Raw genomic sequence first — 16,739 nt, 5'->3', positions numbered from 1 at the left:
ACAAATGAACGGACATCGCGCAACAATCGCCAGGCAGGAATGTTCCCTTCCAGTCGGGGAACACTTCAGCAGTCAAGGGCATTTAGTCTCTGATCTCCGGGTAAGCGTTCTCCAAGGCGGCCTTCAGGACCCGCGACAACGCAGAATCGCCGAGCAGAAACTTATAGCCAAGTTCCGCACACATGAGTGCGGCCTCAACCGGGACCTGGGATTCATGTCACATTACATTCATCCCCCACCATCTGGCCTGCGAAATCCTACCAACTGTCCTGGCTTGAGACAATTCACACCTCTTTAACCTGGGGTTACCCCATCTCTGGATCTGTAAAGATTTAATCACCTGCTAATGCTCGCATTCCTAGCATTGTTTGGCATCATTGAATTTGTCTATATATGTGTTTCTGGAACAGACCTCTTCATTCACCTGAGGAAGGAGCAGCGCTCCGAAAGCTAGTGACATCGAAACAAACCTGTTGGACTTTAACCTGGTGTTGTAAGACTTCGTACTGTGCTCACCCCAGTCCAACGCCGGCATCTCCACATCATTTCAATAACCTGTGCAGCTTCAACCAGACGCTCGAGTGAGCGTTGGCCCATCTCCGCAGCTTCGAATCCGTCAGTCACGTTAGCGTGGCTTGAACCAAAATGGTCCGCCTGCGTTCATTCCCTGGTGCGCGGTTTCAGATAGACACTTGAATGAACGTCAGTCACGCCTGTACAGCTTTGTCAATGTTGGTCACAGCTAGACACAGTGTTCGAGCTGGGAGGGCCAGGCACATCGAGGATCACTGGGCGCGGGGATGGGGGAGCACCACGCCACCAGGAGTGGGATAATGTACAGCACAATAAATACCTCTTTGCACAAACATTACACTATGATGCCTCTGTCACTTTCTTCTGCAATGTGGGCTGATCCCCGGTCCCTTTGCCCATCTCTCCAGGCATCCCCCCCCCCCCCCCCCCCCCACACACCTGATGTGGCACCCACCCACCCTCTGGCCGTGGACGTCCCTGAGGCTCTGTCCCATCCCCTGGGTGTGCAGATGCTGCGTGTATGCTCTTGTCTCCTGCAGTGTTCAGGCACAGTGTCCAGGCATCAAGGTTTGATTGCAATGCTAGGCAATGACTCCCACATGCTACAAGGCCTGCCCACCCACGGGAATCCACTTGGCATCTGTGAAGGGCTCACTTTAAGGGCGCACAATTGCCAATTCCCGATCAGCAATAGCCTTCAGCCACACAGCCAGAGGCCTCAGCAGTCGGTGGGGTTATCGGTGGTCGTTGGGGCAGATGGGCAGGGACAAGGGTTGGCTCTGGAATGGGAACACATGATCCAGGGGTTGGCATGGTGGTGCCCATGTAGTTGCCACCCCCAGAGCCTCCCCTCACCCCTTGGCGACCCACCCCTGCAGAAGGTCCCCCACCCCCCGAGTACTGGGGCAGCATGCCCAGTGCCCCCGGGCTCTTTGCCTGTGAGCAAAGATGGCTACTCACCTCGGCTCACCACAGGAGTCCTTCTGCCTGGTGTTATGGGAGAAGCGTTTTCAGAACCCCAAAATGTATCATGGAGTTCAACCAACCTCCCCCTTTAATGGATTGCTGCTTTTGAAACACGTGGCTTGTTCCCCAGGTGTGATATTACAATTATGGACATGTGGTTTTTAACACAAAACAATGTTTATTCTATGAACTCAACTTAACCTTTTAAATAAACATTGGATCCCTTAACACCCCTTACTTCAAAGACAACCCCGAAAATAATACAACACTAAATAATCCCTCAAAATGTTCCTTCAAACATCCAAAAGACTTCAAACCTTCAAAACAGTAACACACCAGGTCACAGAATATATATATTTTCTGTTGGGTGGGAGAGAGAAGCAGCTTGGTTGACTTGAGCTCCAGCACCTTGCTTTTCTTCCTGCAGCACTCTGGAAACACACAGACACATCCAAGCTGCTTTCTCAAACTGAAACCAAAAGCAGAAGTGAGCTCAGCTCCTCCTTGTGACATCACTTCAGTAATATGATCAGCTTAATCTGTTAAAGGTTCATTTCTTAAAGGTACTCTAACATGACACTGGTTTCAGCTTTTCAAAAGAAATACTATTCGGCGCCAGTGTGAGCACTTGCTGAAGAGGCCGCTGAATGACGGGAGGCCATTGGATCTGGGGTAGCTCTTGTTAATTGTATAGAAATGGGGCTGAAGTGGTGATAATTGGTTTCTCACCTCGCTACGGCGAGATCCTGATTTCACCAAGGGGAATGGGCCGGTTGCATCGCAAACTGTTTGGCGCCTGGCGCGGATCTCGTTTTCGGCATTTCCCGCTGTTCAGCAGCCTCGTTCCTCTTAATCGAGAGCGCAACGAGGCCGGAGAATCGCGCCCATAGTCTATAGTGTCAGTCGTGGCTCAGTGGGCAGCTCTCTCACCTCTGAGTCAGAAGTGTGTGGGATCAAATCCCAGTCCAGAGACCTGAGGACAAAACTCCAATCCAACATTCCTGGTCCCAGCACTGAGGGAGTGCTGCACTGTCAGAACAGCCTTCTTTCAAATAAGATGTTAAACTGAGGCCCTGTCTGCCCCTCTCAGGTGGGTGTAAAAGTTCCCACAGCCACTATTTTGAAGAAGAGCAGGGGAGTTATCCCCAGTGTCCTGGTCAATATTTATCCCTCAATCAACATCACTAAAACACATCATCGGCTCATTATCATTTGCTGTTTGTGGAAACTTTGGATACTAAGGGGCAATTTAGCGTGGCCAATCCACCTAAACTTTGCGCATCTTTGGACTATGAGAGGAAGCCAGAGCACCCGGAGGAAACTCAAGCAGACACAGGGAGAACATACAAACTCCACACATCTCTCATTACTTAGACATGAATACAACAGAACTGTTTCTTACTATCCCTTTATCTGATTCTATGTAATCCCTTATTTATGGTTTCAAATGTTGAGGCTAATCAGAGCTTGAAGGTCTCTCTTGCCAGTACATTTATCCTCATTACACATTCTTTACATATTCAAAGTGAGCATTACATTTTTACAGCAATTAAAACTGTCTTTTAACGTAACAATTGATTTATTAACTAACTCAATTAAAGCTCACTACTTATTCAATCATCTGTTTCTGACAGGCAGCTAATTAATACAGTAATCTTCAATTAATACATTTGGTTAATACAGGATACAGCAGTTCAAAAAGACAGTTTTGTAGAATACAATAGCTTACTTTCTTACTAATTTTGATCAGATGGAACAATGAATCTTATTCTTGAGCCAGATTTTGGCAGTATATGATGACCCAGTAGCTTTTCAAAATTTTGGAATGAGTAGTTTAAACAATTTCCACTACTTCAGCAGTTTCTGGAAACATTTTGATTTATACAGTATTCATTTTTTAATTAGAAGTCCACTCATGTGCTAGAATTTAACACCGCTTCCTTGACCTTGTTACTTATGGATGAAGGTTATTTTTAAATTAAATTTTGTCACGAAGCATACCCATCGTTCCCCACATGACAGCAGTGACTACACTTCAAAAGCACTTCACTGGATGTAAAATGTGTGAGGAGATCCTGTGGTCATGAAAGGTGCTATAGAAATGTAATTTCATTTTAGAAATAGTCCCCAGACTTGGACATATCATCCTCGGCCCACTCACAATGATCATTAATAAAGATTGAGTCGTAGTTTTGTGTAACAACCATGCCTTTCACTCCATTTCAAATACCTTGTGAAAAACCAAACATAGGATATTGTGAAATTATTTAATTTGAAACAGAACGAGTTATTCTGATTTGAGATTCACAGCCTGACAATTGTGCAGGAAGTAAATTCAACTATAGCTTCCAAAATGGAACTGGACACACTCTGGAAAGAAGTATAAACTTTCAGGGTACTGGGATTAATTAGATAGTTCATTCAAAGAGGCAGAATGGGGACGATGGGCAGAATGGCCTTCGCTCTCTGAAACCAATTTGCATTTAAAGAAATTGGTAAACATCTGGAGCCCATTCCCTACGATGGGGGTAGAAGCAGAGATGATGGAATGTTTCCAAAAGGAAATTGGATGGGGACCTGAGGGAAATAAAACGACAGGGATAGAACAAGGCGATGGTGAGATCTACAGAGAGCCAGCATGGACTCAATGGGCCCATTGGCCCCATTCCCAACCCTAATTCCTGTTTGATCTAAAAAGAGAAAATTCAGATGCTCCAGTCTCTCCAACTCACTGAAGTCCGTCATCCCTGGTACCATTCTTGTAAATCTCCTCTGCACCCTCTCTTTTCCTCTTCACATTCCTATAGCAGCTTTTCCAGTCAGTTTTTATGTTTCTCACCAGTTTGCTCTCATATTCTATCTTCTCTTTATCAGTTTCTTGATCCTCCTTTGCTGAATTCTAAAACAAGTTCCCAATCCTCAGGCTTACTACTATTTAACTTTCCTTGTTAGCAACTGTTGTATCACTTTTCCTGTTGGATTTCTGTTCCCAAAAAGAATCTATATTTGGTGTATATATGAGAAATGAGAGGCGCCAAAGTTCCGTCAAGGGAGAGGGAGAAAGTGAAATAGAGGGAGAGAAGGCCTCTTGCGAGGGGCAATGTTGAGAAGGTGGACCCTTCATAGATAACCTCAGCCAGTACGACAGTTGAACCCCTGCTATTGGAATCACTCCACATCGTGAACCAGCCATCCAGCTAACTGACCCCCCTCCCCCTCCCCCCCCCGGCAGATATATAATAATTCCTTAAATATTAGCTATTGCCTGTCTCTCATTATACCATTTAATGTGGTTTCCCAGTCCCCCTCAGACAACTTGCCCCTCATACCCTGATGGTGTTTCTCACAGAAGAAAACTCAGATAAATTCAACAAAAACATGTAACCACCAGGGCCCATTGTCATGGCAATGTGGTATAATTTGGGACGATCCAAACAGAAATGCAAACTAAATATCGGCTCACTTCCAAACACCCCTTCACTCTGATCCTTGTGAAATTTGAAACAAGGAATTTGCAACACGGCTCAAAGAGCGTCCACCCACCGGAGGCAAAGCCGTGAGACTGCCAAGTCCATCAGAAAGAAACCCTACGGCCATCCCCATTGACCAACTCTCAAAATGAACAAAATTCAGTCCTAGATGTAATTGAAGCAGATACAATAACAGCAGAATCCAATCCCTGTAATCACTTGTGAACTTGTTGGTGTCTCAGCAGGTGCAATGGATCAAGCGTTCCCTTCCCTCATCGAGGGGTGATCGGCTTCTCCCCAGTGTGAACCCGCTGGTGTTTCTTCAGGCTGGATAACTGAGTGAATCCCTTCCCACACTGAGAGCAGGGGAATGGCCTCTCCCCAGTGTGAATTTGTTGGTGTGACTTCAGACTGGACAACTGAGTGAATGCCTTCCTACACTGAGTGCAGGTAAAAGGCTTCTCCCCAGTGTGAACTCGCTGGTGTATCCGCAGGTGGGATGAATCTCTGAATCCCTTCCCACACTGGGAGCAGGTGAACGGTTTCTCCCTGGTGTGCACTCGCTGATGTGTCCGCAGGGTAGATGAATCACTGAATCCCTTCTCACACACCATGCATATGAATGGCCTCCCTCCAGTGTGGACTCGCTGGTGTCTCCGCAGGCTGGATAACTGAGTGAATCCCTTCCCACATTGAGAGCAGGTGAACGGCCTCTCCCCAGTGTGAACCCGCCGATGTTTCTTCAGGCTGGATAACTCAGTGAATCCCTTCCCACACTGGGAGCAGGGGAATGGCCTCTCCCTGGTGTGAACTCGCTGATGTGACTGCAGGTTAGATAACTGAGTGAATCTCTGTCCACACCGAGAGCAGGTGAACGGCCTCTCCCCAGTGTGAACTCGCTGGTGTGACGTCAGACTGGAAAATTGAGTGAATCCTTTCCCACACTGAGAGCAGGTGAACGGCCTCTCCCCAGTGTGAACCCGCTGGTGTTTCTTCAGGCTGGAGAACTGAGCGAATCCCTTCTCACACTGAGAGCAGGTGAACGGCCTCTCACCAGTGTGGCTGCGTCGATGAATCTCCAGCTGAGATGGGACACTGAATCCCTTCCCACAATCCCCACATTTCCACGGTTTCTCCATGTTTTGGCTCTCCTTGTGTCTCTCCAGGTCAGAGAGACAATCGGTTGAAGCCTTGACCACACACAAACTGGTGAAGGGCTGGTTTAGCTCAGTGGCTAGACAGCTGGTTTGTGATGCAGAACAAGGCCAGCAGCGCGGGTTCAATTCCCGTACCAGCTTACCCGAACAGGCGCCGGAATGTGGCGGCGAGGGGCTTTTCACAGTAACTTCATACTTGTGACAATAAAAGATTATCATTAAACACGAGTATGGTCTCTCCCCGCTGTGAATGGTGTGATGTCTTTTTCAGGCTGTGTAACAGGTTAAAGCTCTTTCCACAGTCAGTGTTCTGGAACACTCTCACTCGGGTGTGTGTGTCTCGGTGCTTTTCCAGTCACACTGATGGTTAAAATCTTTTGAAGCCGCCAGATTGGGCAAACATTTCTCCTTCTAGATTCAAAGGCCGATGATACTCAGATCCCAAGGTATCGAGTGACTCTGTAAGACCGAGACGTGATAATTGAGATTTCTGTCTGTAATTCCTCCTCTTGTAATATCTGTAAAAGGAGTTTGCAAAAGTCAACACTCAGTACAGGATAGAAATTCAGAACAGAGAATTCTAGTTTCTATGGAACATTGCTTCCTCTCATTCCCCAACACCTCGTCTCCAATACCTATTCCCCAGACCTAGTCTCCAGGGAGCGGACTTGGAGGGACGGAGTTTCGGAGCTGTGACTGTCAGAAGGATGAGCTGGCTGACCACTGCACCCTGGTACAGGAGGCCATTCAAGCGGGGAGAGAAAGTGGTAGCTGATGGGGATTCTGTAATTAGGGAACTGATTCCCTTTGGAAGCAGGACCGAGAGTCCCACATGGTATGTTGCCTGCCTGGTGCCAGGGTGAGGGGCATCTTTAACCGGCTTGAAAGGATATTGGAGAGGGCGGGGGAGGATCCAGTTGTTGGGGTCCACATTGGGACAAACAATATCGGCAAGACTCGGAAAGAGGACCTGTTTGGGAATATCAGGAACTCGGAACAAAATTAAAGAACAGATCCTCAAGGGTTATAATCTCTGGATTATTCCCCAAGCCATGTGTAATTTGGCATAGGGACGAGAAAATTAGGGAAGTAAACACGTGGCTAAAGGAGTGGTGCAGGAAAGAAGGGTTCCATTTCATGGGGCACTGGCATCAGTATTGGGACAGGAGGGATCTGTACAGTTGGGACGGTCTCCACCTGAACCGATCTGGGACCAGTGTCCTCACGGAATGGATAAATAAGGGGGTAACAAGGACTTTAAACTAACAAATGGTGGGGGAGGGGAAGGTCTCAGGGGAACTCAATACAGTTCCAAAAACAAGTAGCAGGATGGTCTGGACTGGACAAATATACCGGTTATAGAGTTTACAGGAGGGCCAGAGAATACAGCAGAGTGGGTGGAGTAGCCTTACTGATTAGAAATACTATCACCTCAATGGTGAGGATTGGATTTGTTAATTGTCACGTGTACCGGGATACAGTGAAAAGTATTGTTCTGTGTACAGTTCAGACAGATCATTCCATACATGAGAACAATACATAGGGCAAACATAAATATACAGGGCGCCTTCTCCTCCTCAAAAATAGCCCCGTAAACCGGCAATACTACCCCTTCCCCAGTCCCCCTGTCGTCAGCACCTCCTCCAGCAATGTGGAAGCCGGCTTTACTTCGAAGCTCTGTATCTCCTTTCTGGCAAAGTCTCGAATCTGCATGTATCTAAATATTTCCCCTTGCTCCAGCCCATACTTCGCTCCCAGTTCCTTCAATCCCGCAAAACGACCCCCAAGAAATAAATCTTTTAGTGTCCTAATTCCTTTCCAATCCCATCTCCGACAATTTCCAATCCCACTTCCCTATCTCAAATCTATGGTTATCCTCTCCTTTTTTAAGGAGAAAGTCGACATAGCTTTATTACAGGAAACTCATCTGGACGATGAGGAACACTTTAAATTGGGGTGGGATTAGGTGGGGCAGGTTTTTTCATCTCCTTTTCATCTACTTGATAGCAGGGGTATTGCAATCCTTTTTAATAAAAATATCTCTTTTAAGGTTGAAACCTGCACCAAGGACAAAGGAGGTAGATATGGGATCATTAGAGGTTCGGTGCATGGAGATATTGTTTCAATAATGAATGTTTATGGATCGCCAAATTACTCCCCGGAGGCCTTTGTGGATTTGCAGAGTTAGCTTCAACTAACTCTTTTGTGGTTGGTGACTTCAACTGTCCCTTAAATCCTCTGGGCGTTGGCCTTTACTTGTGAGGAGGTGGGTTATGTGGATGTTTAGAGCACTTTGCACCTGAGGGGAGGAGATTTTACCTTCTTTCTAGTCCTAATCAATGTCATACTAGAATCAACGACATTTATATGTCAAGGACGATCCTACACCTGGTGTCCTCTTGCACCGTAGTGAACATCGATTGTGGACCATTCCCCTGTTTCTCTGGAATTCTACTCGAGGGTTCACCCCCAGGTCGAGAATGTGGAGGGTTGCTGCCTCTCTGATAAGAGATATTTCATTTACTATGCATTTTAAGAACGGGTTTGAGTTCTTCCTTTGGATTAACTTGACCCCTGGTATTCCCCCTCCATTTTATGGGAGACATGTAAAGTTTATGCTCGGATGCTGAAGAACCAGCAATGTCTGGGGGTTTGTTTCACGAAGGCCAAGCAGAATTATGAGGAGATTTTGAAAAAGCTATTGCTGAAGGAGGTGAATGCGGCAAGAGTGGCTTTGGACTCCCTGTTGATTCAGCAGGTTGAGAAAGGTTTGCTAGACAGACGTTGTACGAGTTTGGGAATAAACCGAGCAAATACTTGACCTGTTGGACAAAGAAAAAGGCCGACATTGGAACAATTCCCTCTGTGTGACGTGGGGGAGGGAACAGGGTTGTGAAGACAGAGGAGATAAACAGGGATTTGGGGAATTCTATGCAGGATTATAAAGTCTCTGAAGTCTGGTGAAGTGTTGTTGGATATGGAGCATTTATTCTCTTCCCTGAAGCTTACGGAGGCCTCAGAGAGCCTCTTAATGCTCCCCTTTCTAGGGAAGAGGTCTCAAAGGCCATGAAGGAGCTGCAGCCGGGTAAAGCCCCGGGACCGCAATGGCTGTGGGTTTGAGTACTATCGGGCGCTTGAGGGTTTGTGGTTGGACCCATTGCTGGGTATGTATTGTCACTCTTTTGACTCAGGGATGCTGCCATCGACTCTTCGGGAGGCTACTATTTCTTTGATTCTGAAGGACCCAGAGGAGTGTGTCTCTTATTGGCCAATATCTCTTTTGAATCTTGACTTCAAATTACGATCTAAAGTTTTGGCGAGAAAGCTGGAGGACATCCTTCCACCAATCCAAATGGCGGGGGGACCAGTCTGGGTTTATAAGGGGGAAGACTTTCCAGTAACAATGTTGGAAGGTTGCTGAATGTGATTCAGGCTTTTCAGAAATACAGTGGATGGGCTGGTGATCTCCTTCGATGCAGAGAAAGCTTTTGCTCGAGCCTCCATGAATGTCTTTAAGAGAGAGATAGAGAGATCTGGACCAAGCTTTCCAGAGTCTGCACCCTCCCTGGATTCACTTCCTTTCCCTTCAGTTGCTGCAAGTCACCAATTGAAGGTGAGAATGAGAAAAGAAATGGAAAGGGGGAGAAAAGAAAGTGTTTTACTCACAGATGTTGCAGACAAGAGGAGGTTTCAGTCTGTGTGAAGGTCAATCTCCATTCACACAAAGCCCGCGCGCTGATTGCCTGGAGTACCACAGGCCTACCGGTCATCCAATCTTTCCCATTGGTCAACGCTTCAGCAGGAAGGTCAGGGGTGAGCTTTCCCTCGCACATGCGCAATCTCTCCTCTCCCTCGGACATGCGCATCCCCGGGCCGGGGGGGGGGGGGAAATCACCGTGAGACTTCTCGGTCTGGCCGGAGCTGTCAGCCGGTTGCCTGGAAACCTTGTCTCGAGCAGGGGGAACAATGAGTGGGGCGGAGGAAGGTTGTTGACCAATGGGAAGAGTTGGTGAACCGGAAGGACTTTTCCACCATCCAATCAGCTCCCCCGTTGTTCGAACGTGGAAACTGGACAATGAGGAAAACTGGGGCCTCACACAGACTGAAAACCTCCTCTTGTCTCCAACATCTGTGAGTAAAACTCTTTCTTTTCTCCCCCTTTCCATTTCTTTTCTCATTCTCACCTTCAATTGGTCACTTGCAGCAACTGAAGGGAAAGGAAGTCAATCCAGGGAGGGTGCAGACTCTGGAAAGCTTGGCCCACGTCTCTCTCTCTCTCAAAGACATTGACATCCTTTGCTCCCTCAGCTTCTCACATTTATTTGTCTGGGTAAAAGGATGGTCCCTTTCCTAATGGTCACCATTAAAGGGCTGGTTTCTCCAGGTGATGGCTGACATTTAAGGGGACAGTAAATTAATACCAGACAGAGACATTTCTCGTGCTGTTATATGGTACAGATTAGATATATTATTTATGGTTCTGTAATAAAGTACAATCCAGTCATCTCTTCCCTTGGAGGGTTATTAGTCTCTGGATTTCTCTTCCACCGGGACCAGTGGGGTGTGGGGGTCATTGAATATATTCACAGATGAGTTGGACAGATTTTTAATAAATTGTTATGTTTTAAATAATTTTTAAACACTGAATGCAACAGAATAACAAAACGAATCGTGGGAAATGGGCACAGAGTGAAACAAGAGATATTACCAACATAAATCCAAGCAACACATTGCAGAATTAATTTGGAACAGGATATTTGAGAGACAAGAGCCTCAAGATGAAATACCAGATCAATTGAAGAACCAGTTAACAGGTTAAAGTAGTGAGTGGGGAAAGAGGGTAAGATTATATAACAATTCAGTTTGTAAACCCAAAAATTTCACAAACTGACTAACCGCATAATCAAATTAAAATGAATAACACAACATAGATGACATAGAACTCCTGTAGTGCAGAAGGCTATTCGCCCCTTCACATCTGCACTGAGCCTCAGAAAGAGCATTTCACTGAGGCCCACTCCCCATCCTCTCCTCGTAAGCCGGTACATTGATCATGGTCAACCCACCTAACCTACACATCTTGGACACGAAGGGGCAAATTAGTGTGACCAGGGTTACCCCATCTCTGGATCTGTAAAGATTTAATCACCTGCTAATGTTCGCATTCCAAGCATTGTTTGGCATCTTTGAATTTGTCTATATATGTGTTTCTGGAACAGACCTCTTCATTCACCTGAGGAAGGAGCAGCGCTCCGAAAGCTAGTGACATCGAAACAAACCTGTTGGACTTCAACCTGGTGTTGTAAGACTTCGTACTGTGCTCACCCCAGTCCAACGCCGGCATCTCCACATCACCTTCAAGTTAGGGTGAGCACAATGGCGTATGCAAATTTCCCCCGCAACAGCCAATCAGCATCTCCGCTCTACTGCCCTCTGCTGGATGCTTGTCTTCACTTGAACAGCTAGGGTCTCTTTCTCAGGTACACCTTCAAGTTAGGGTGAGCACAACGGCGTATGCAAATTTCCCCCACAACAGCCAATCAGCAAATCAGCCAATCAGCCAATCAGCAGCTCCGCTCTAATGATAGTTTTCAATTCATTCACATGAAGAGATCGCTTAAAGTCCGAGCCGGATATAACACATTTTAAATACAAGTGTTGTTATTAATTTATTTTTGTGCTCTGTTATTGCATATATTATTTGGGCGGCACAGTGGTTAGCACTGCTGCCTCACAGCGCCATGGCCCCAGGTTCAATTCAGCCCTGTGTGGAGGTTGTTCTCCCCGTAGTGCATGGGTTTCCTGTGGGTGCTCCGGTTTTCTCCCACAGTCCAAAGATGTGATGGTTCGGTGGACTGGCCATGCTTAAATTGTCCCTGAATCTGAAAGGTTTAGATGGGGTTACAGGATTATGGAAATAGGCCGGGGGAGTGGGCCTGGGTGCTCTTTCAGAGGGTTGGTGCAGACTCAATGAGCCGAATGGTCTTCTTCTGTACTGTAGGGATTCTATTCTGTAAAGTATAAAGTATTTAGAGATGTTGTGTAATACGTTATTGATTTTATTTTTTCTACTTGATGTGGTGCCCATTAGTTTGGTTCATGTTATTTCTGATAACCGTTATGTTCTCCGGCATGGTCTACTAGATTATTGTACATTGTTGTATCATTCACACAGTTCAGTGATAATAAAATACATTCGCGATTTTTAGCACAGAAAAGGAGTTGGTCATGTAAGCCCAATTTTGAAAAAGGGAGGGAGGGAGAAAACGGGGAATCATAGACCGGCTAGCCTGACATCAGTGGTGGAGAGAATACTGGAGTCAATTACTATGGATGAAATAACTGAACCATTTGGAAAGTGGGACAGGATCGGTCCAAGTCAAGATGGATTCACTAAAGGGAAATCATGCTTGACAAACTTTCTGGAATTTTTGAGGATGTGACCAGTAGAATGGACAATGGTGAAGCAGTGGATGTTGTGTATCTGGACTTTCCACATACGAGATTAGTGAGCAAAATTAAAACTCATGGTATGGGGCGGGAGGTTGGGGAGTGGGGGGGGGGGGGGGGGGGGTCGGTGGCAATGTATTGACATGGATAGAGAACTGGTTGGCAGACAGGAATCAGAGAGTGGGAATAAATGGGTCATTTTCAGAGTGGCAGGAAGTGACTAGTGGGGTACTGCAGGTTTCAGTGCTGGGAACCCAACTGTTCACAAAATACACTAATGATTTGGACGAAGGAATTGCATGCAATATCTCCAAATGTGCAAATGACACTAAGCTAGGTGGCAGAGTGTGCAGTGAGAAAGAAGCAAAGAGGCTGCAGGGTGACTTCGACAGGCTGGCTGAGTGGGCATATACTTGGCAAATGCAATATAAAATGGTAAATGTGAGGTTATCCACTTTGGTGGCAAACACAGGAAGGCAGATTATTATCTGAATGGTGGCAGTTTAGGAACAGGGGAAGTGTAACGAGGCCTGGGTAACATGGTGGAACAGTCGCTGAAGGTTGGCATACAGGTACGGCAGGTGGTGAGGAAAGCTAATGGCGTGCTGGCCTTCATAGCGAGAGGATTTGAGTATAGGAGTAGGGATGTCTTGCTGCAGTTATATAGGGCCTTAGTGAGGCCACACCTTGAGTATTGTGTGCAGTTTCGGTCTCTTAGTTTGAGCAAGGATATCCTTACTATTGAGGGTGTCCAGCGAAGGTTCACCAGACTAATTCACAGGATGGCAGGACTGACATATGAAGAAAGACAGGATCGACTGGGCTTGTACTCACTGGAGTTTAGAAGAATGAGAGGGGATCTCATAGAAACATATAAAATCCTGATGGGACTGGACATGCTAAATGCGGGGGAAATGTTCCCGATGTTGGGGTGTACAGAACTAGGGAGTCACAGCCTAAGAATAAGGGGTAAGCCACTCAGGACTGAGGTGAGGAAGAACGTCTTCTCTCAGAGAGTTGTGAACTTGTGGAATTCTCTACCACAAAAAGTTGTTGGGTCCAGTTCATCGGATATATTCAAGAAGGAGCTGGACGTGGCCCTTGTGGCTAAAGGGATCAAGGGTACGAGAGAGAGTGGGATACTGAATTTATATGATCAGCCATGATCATATTGAATGGTGGTACAGGCTCGAAGGGCCGAATGGCCCTATTTTCTATGTCGGGGTTGAGCATTGACAAGAAACTACCAAGAGAAAAGGTGGAGATTTCACAAATAAGGCACTAGAATTATGATTTTTATTTGGATGTAAGTGGAATTTAGCTGCTGTCGTAATCTCACCAGCACACATTCTACGCATCCATCTGTCTCTCTTTATTTCCTAATTGTTGCAGCAAACTTGGCGGCGATCGTGATCCTGTCCCGAGGAAGATGTGGCTTCTCCCGATGTATCACCTGCTACTTGGTGTCTATGGCAGTGTCAGACCTCATGGTCACTATCAGCTCTGTGATACTAAACCGGATTGCTGGCATTTATTTCCCATTCACTTTCCTGTCCATCACACACGTATGTCGTTGCCGTGCTGTCCTAAACTGCACAGTGTTTGGAGTTTCTGTATGGCTAACAGTGGCTTTCACCTTTGACAGATACGTGGCAATTTGTTGCCAAAATCTGAAAACAAAATATTGCAGAGCGAAGCCAGCGGCAGTTGCCATCGTGGCAATTTGTATATGTTGCGGTTTTGCATCTTCTTTCCTGTATTTGATTTATAAACCGTTGTACGTAATTAATGACGTGCCCTGGTTCTGCAGTGTAAAGGTCATGTTTTACACATCACCAGTATGGATCGCATATGACTGGATAATCCGCATTTCCATTTGGCTCTCATTCATTCTGATTATATTGCTCAATGCTCTGACCATCAGAAACATCCGAGTGGCCAACAGAGCCCGCAGGAGACTCAGGAGCCAGAACAATGGAGAGAATGAGAGTGACCCGGAGATGGAGAAGCGGAGAAAGTCCATTGTTTTACTGGTCGCCATCTCGGGCAGCTTCATCCTGTCCTATGTGTTAACTGTGATTGCCTTCCTCTACGTTAGGATTGCGGGAACTACTTATTTCTCTGGCTCCAACTTCGAGGAATCAAATTATATTCTGGAGGAAAGCGGAATTATCTTGCAGGTGCTCAGTTACTGCAGCAACCCGTTTATTTATGCTGGGACACAGAGTAAATTCCGAGACGAGTTAAGGAATGGGGTGAAATATCCATTCATTCTGATCCGGAAAATATTTAAATAATGCCAACAGTCCAATGCTGTAATAATTCACCGTTATCGTCCACGTATAAATATTATCCAATCCCAGTTACATTGTCATATTTTGTGTCGTTTATCCTCTGAACGATTTTAGAAATATACAAGCCTGATCACCGCACAAATCAGATTTTAACCTCTTTTCAGTTAGTTGCCAATTCTCTTCCCCATCGAATAAATATTTTGACATTCTGCGGTGTCCGTGCAAAATGCAGGAGAGAGATTCTGACCACTCAGCTGCCATTGAACAGGAAACAATTCTGTGTAATGTGGGGGCCTCGATATCTCTCTGGGTGTGGATTGAATGCTAACGTTGAGCCCTCAATGTATTCTCACAGTAACTTCACTGTAGTGTTAATGTAAGCCGACTTGTGACAGTAGGAAAGATTATTATTATAACGAGAATGTGGACTGCCCAGTGCATTGCTCTTTCCTCAAAAAACGCCCAGGCACACTTGTAACCTTGTGTAGCCAAGCTGTGTCCATATTCATAAGAGCAGAGCAATTTAGCGAAGAAAAAGATGAATTCACGTCCAATCCATTGCACACTCTGCTAGTATTCGAGGCACACCCAGACAGGCAGTCCCAGACAGGCAGACCCAGACAGGCAGAGCCAGGCAGGCAGAACCAGACAGGCAGGCCCAGACAGGCACTCCCACACACGCACACCCAGAGAGGCACACCCAGACAGGCAGTCCCAGACAGGCAGAGCCAGGCAGGCAGAACCAGACAGGCAACCCCAGACAGGCAGTCCCAGACAGGCAGACCCAGACAGGCAGGCACAGACAGGCAGACCCAGGCAGGCAGAACCAGACAGGCAGTCCCACACAGGCAGTCCCACACAGGCAGACCCAGACAGGCAGACCCAGACAGGCAATCCCAGACAGCCAGTCCGCACTGGTGATGGTGGGGAACTGGAGGGAGCTTGATTGTGCGGGGCTACATTTGTCAATTGGCTCTTTGTTGCTTCTGAGGCTCCCGCTGCCGGATCGCCGTCATGTCTTTGGCAGCGTACCGGAACACTCACTGTGTGTGGGGGACGCGCTGGGATGTCACGGGACACTCACTGTATGTGTGGAAAACTCTGGGCTGAGGCAGCGTCCCCGGAGACTCACTGTGTGTGTGGGATGCTCTGTATTGAAGTGATCCTGAATTTACACAGTTCAACCTCTGGTATGACCTTGGAACCAACTTCCACCAAACAATGGCATTTACCAAATTCAAACAAAATCTGGCCGAATACCAGCCAGATTTTCGCCTGCGTCAGCATCTCTCTCACCTTGCAGCCAATCACTGTCCGTTTCTTCCTGCCTCTGTATTTGTTCTCCACCTGGCTCCACAGTGGGTGAGAGAGGGACAAGCAGCAGGATTTTACCCGAACTCTCCATTCACTTGCTGCCAGCAGAACGCGGGGACTGCAGCTTCAATCAGCGGGTTACTGCCCATCCCGGGGACACTCCAACCAGGAGCAAAGCTCCCAATACACCGAGCACAGGCTCAGAAACATGCAGGTAGATTATACCCCGCTCACTTAACCTCCGAGCAGCATTTACGCAATCCCTCAGTCAGTGGAACATCCTTTGAGCTTCTGTAGGTATATTCAGATCCTGTGACCTCAATGGACTGAATAATTTCAGTGAGAAGTTTTCTTGTCGTCACGTTGGAGATTTGCACCGAGATCGGGGAGATATTTCTGTCTGTGAGAGCAATAACATCTGGCCCAATACCACGCAGATTTGCGATGCGTCAACATCTCTCTCACTTGCATTGCAGCCAATCACTGACCGTTCCTTCCTGCCTCTGTATTTGTTCTCGACCTGATGCACTTGTGACTTTTTAAGCTCTGATGTG

At 46.7% G+C, this 16,739-nt stretch overlaps 1 protein-coding gene and 1 long non-coding RNA gene across 2 annotated transcripts; one reads left to right on the top strand and one right to left on the bottom strand.

Annotated features, from left to right (window-relative positions):
• Positions 1-1,658: 1,658 nt before the first annotated feature.
• LOC140420722 (uncharacterized) lies at positions 1,659-9,998 on the bottom strand. Its single transcript, XM_072504713.1, has 2 exons — positions 9,794-9,998; positions 1,659-6,645 (listed from the first exon to the last, which is right to left on the bottom strand). The coding sequence occupies exon 2, from the start codon at positions 6,344-6,346 to the stop codon at positions 5,243-5,245; it is 1,104 nt and encodes a 367-aa protein (XP_072360814.1). The 5' UTR covers positions 6,347-6,645; positions 9,794-9,998; the 3' UTR covers positions 1,659-5,242.
• A 30-nt stretch (positions 9,999-10,028) lies between these two features.
• Positions 10,029-14,939, top strand: LOC140420727 (uncharacterized). The gene is made up of 3 exons (XR_011946532.1): positions 10,029-10,258; positions 11,347-11,607; positions 13,970-14,939. It is a non-coding gene; the product is annotated as an uncharacterized lncRNA (long non-coding RNA).
• The last annotated feature ends 1,800 nt before the right edge of the window (positions 14,940-16,739 follow it).

Source organism: Scyliorhinus torazame, chromosome 5 (genome assembly GCF_047496885.1).
Source record: "Scyliorhinus torazame isolate Kashiwa2021f chromosome 5, sScyTor2.1, whole genome shotgun sequence".
In the NCBI taxonomy this organism is placed as follows: Eukaryota; Metazoa; Chordata; class Chondrichthyes; order Carcharhiniformes; family Scyliorhinidae; genus Scyliorhinus; species Scyliorhinus torazame.
The sequence above is the reverse complement of the archived record's forward strand: the minus strand, read 5'-3'. Positions and strand labels throughout refer to the sequence as shown.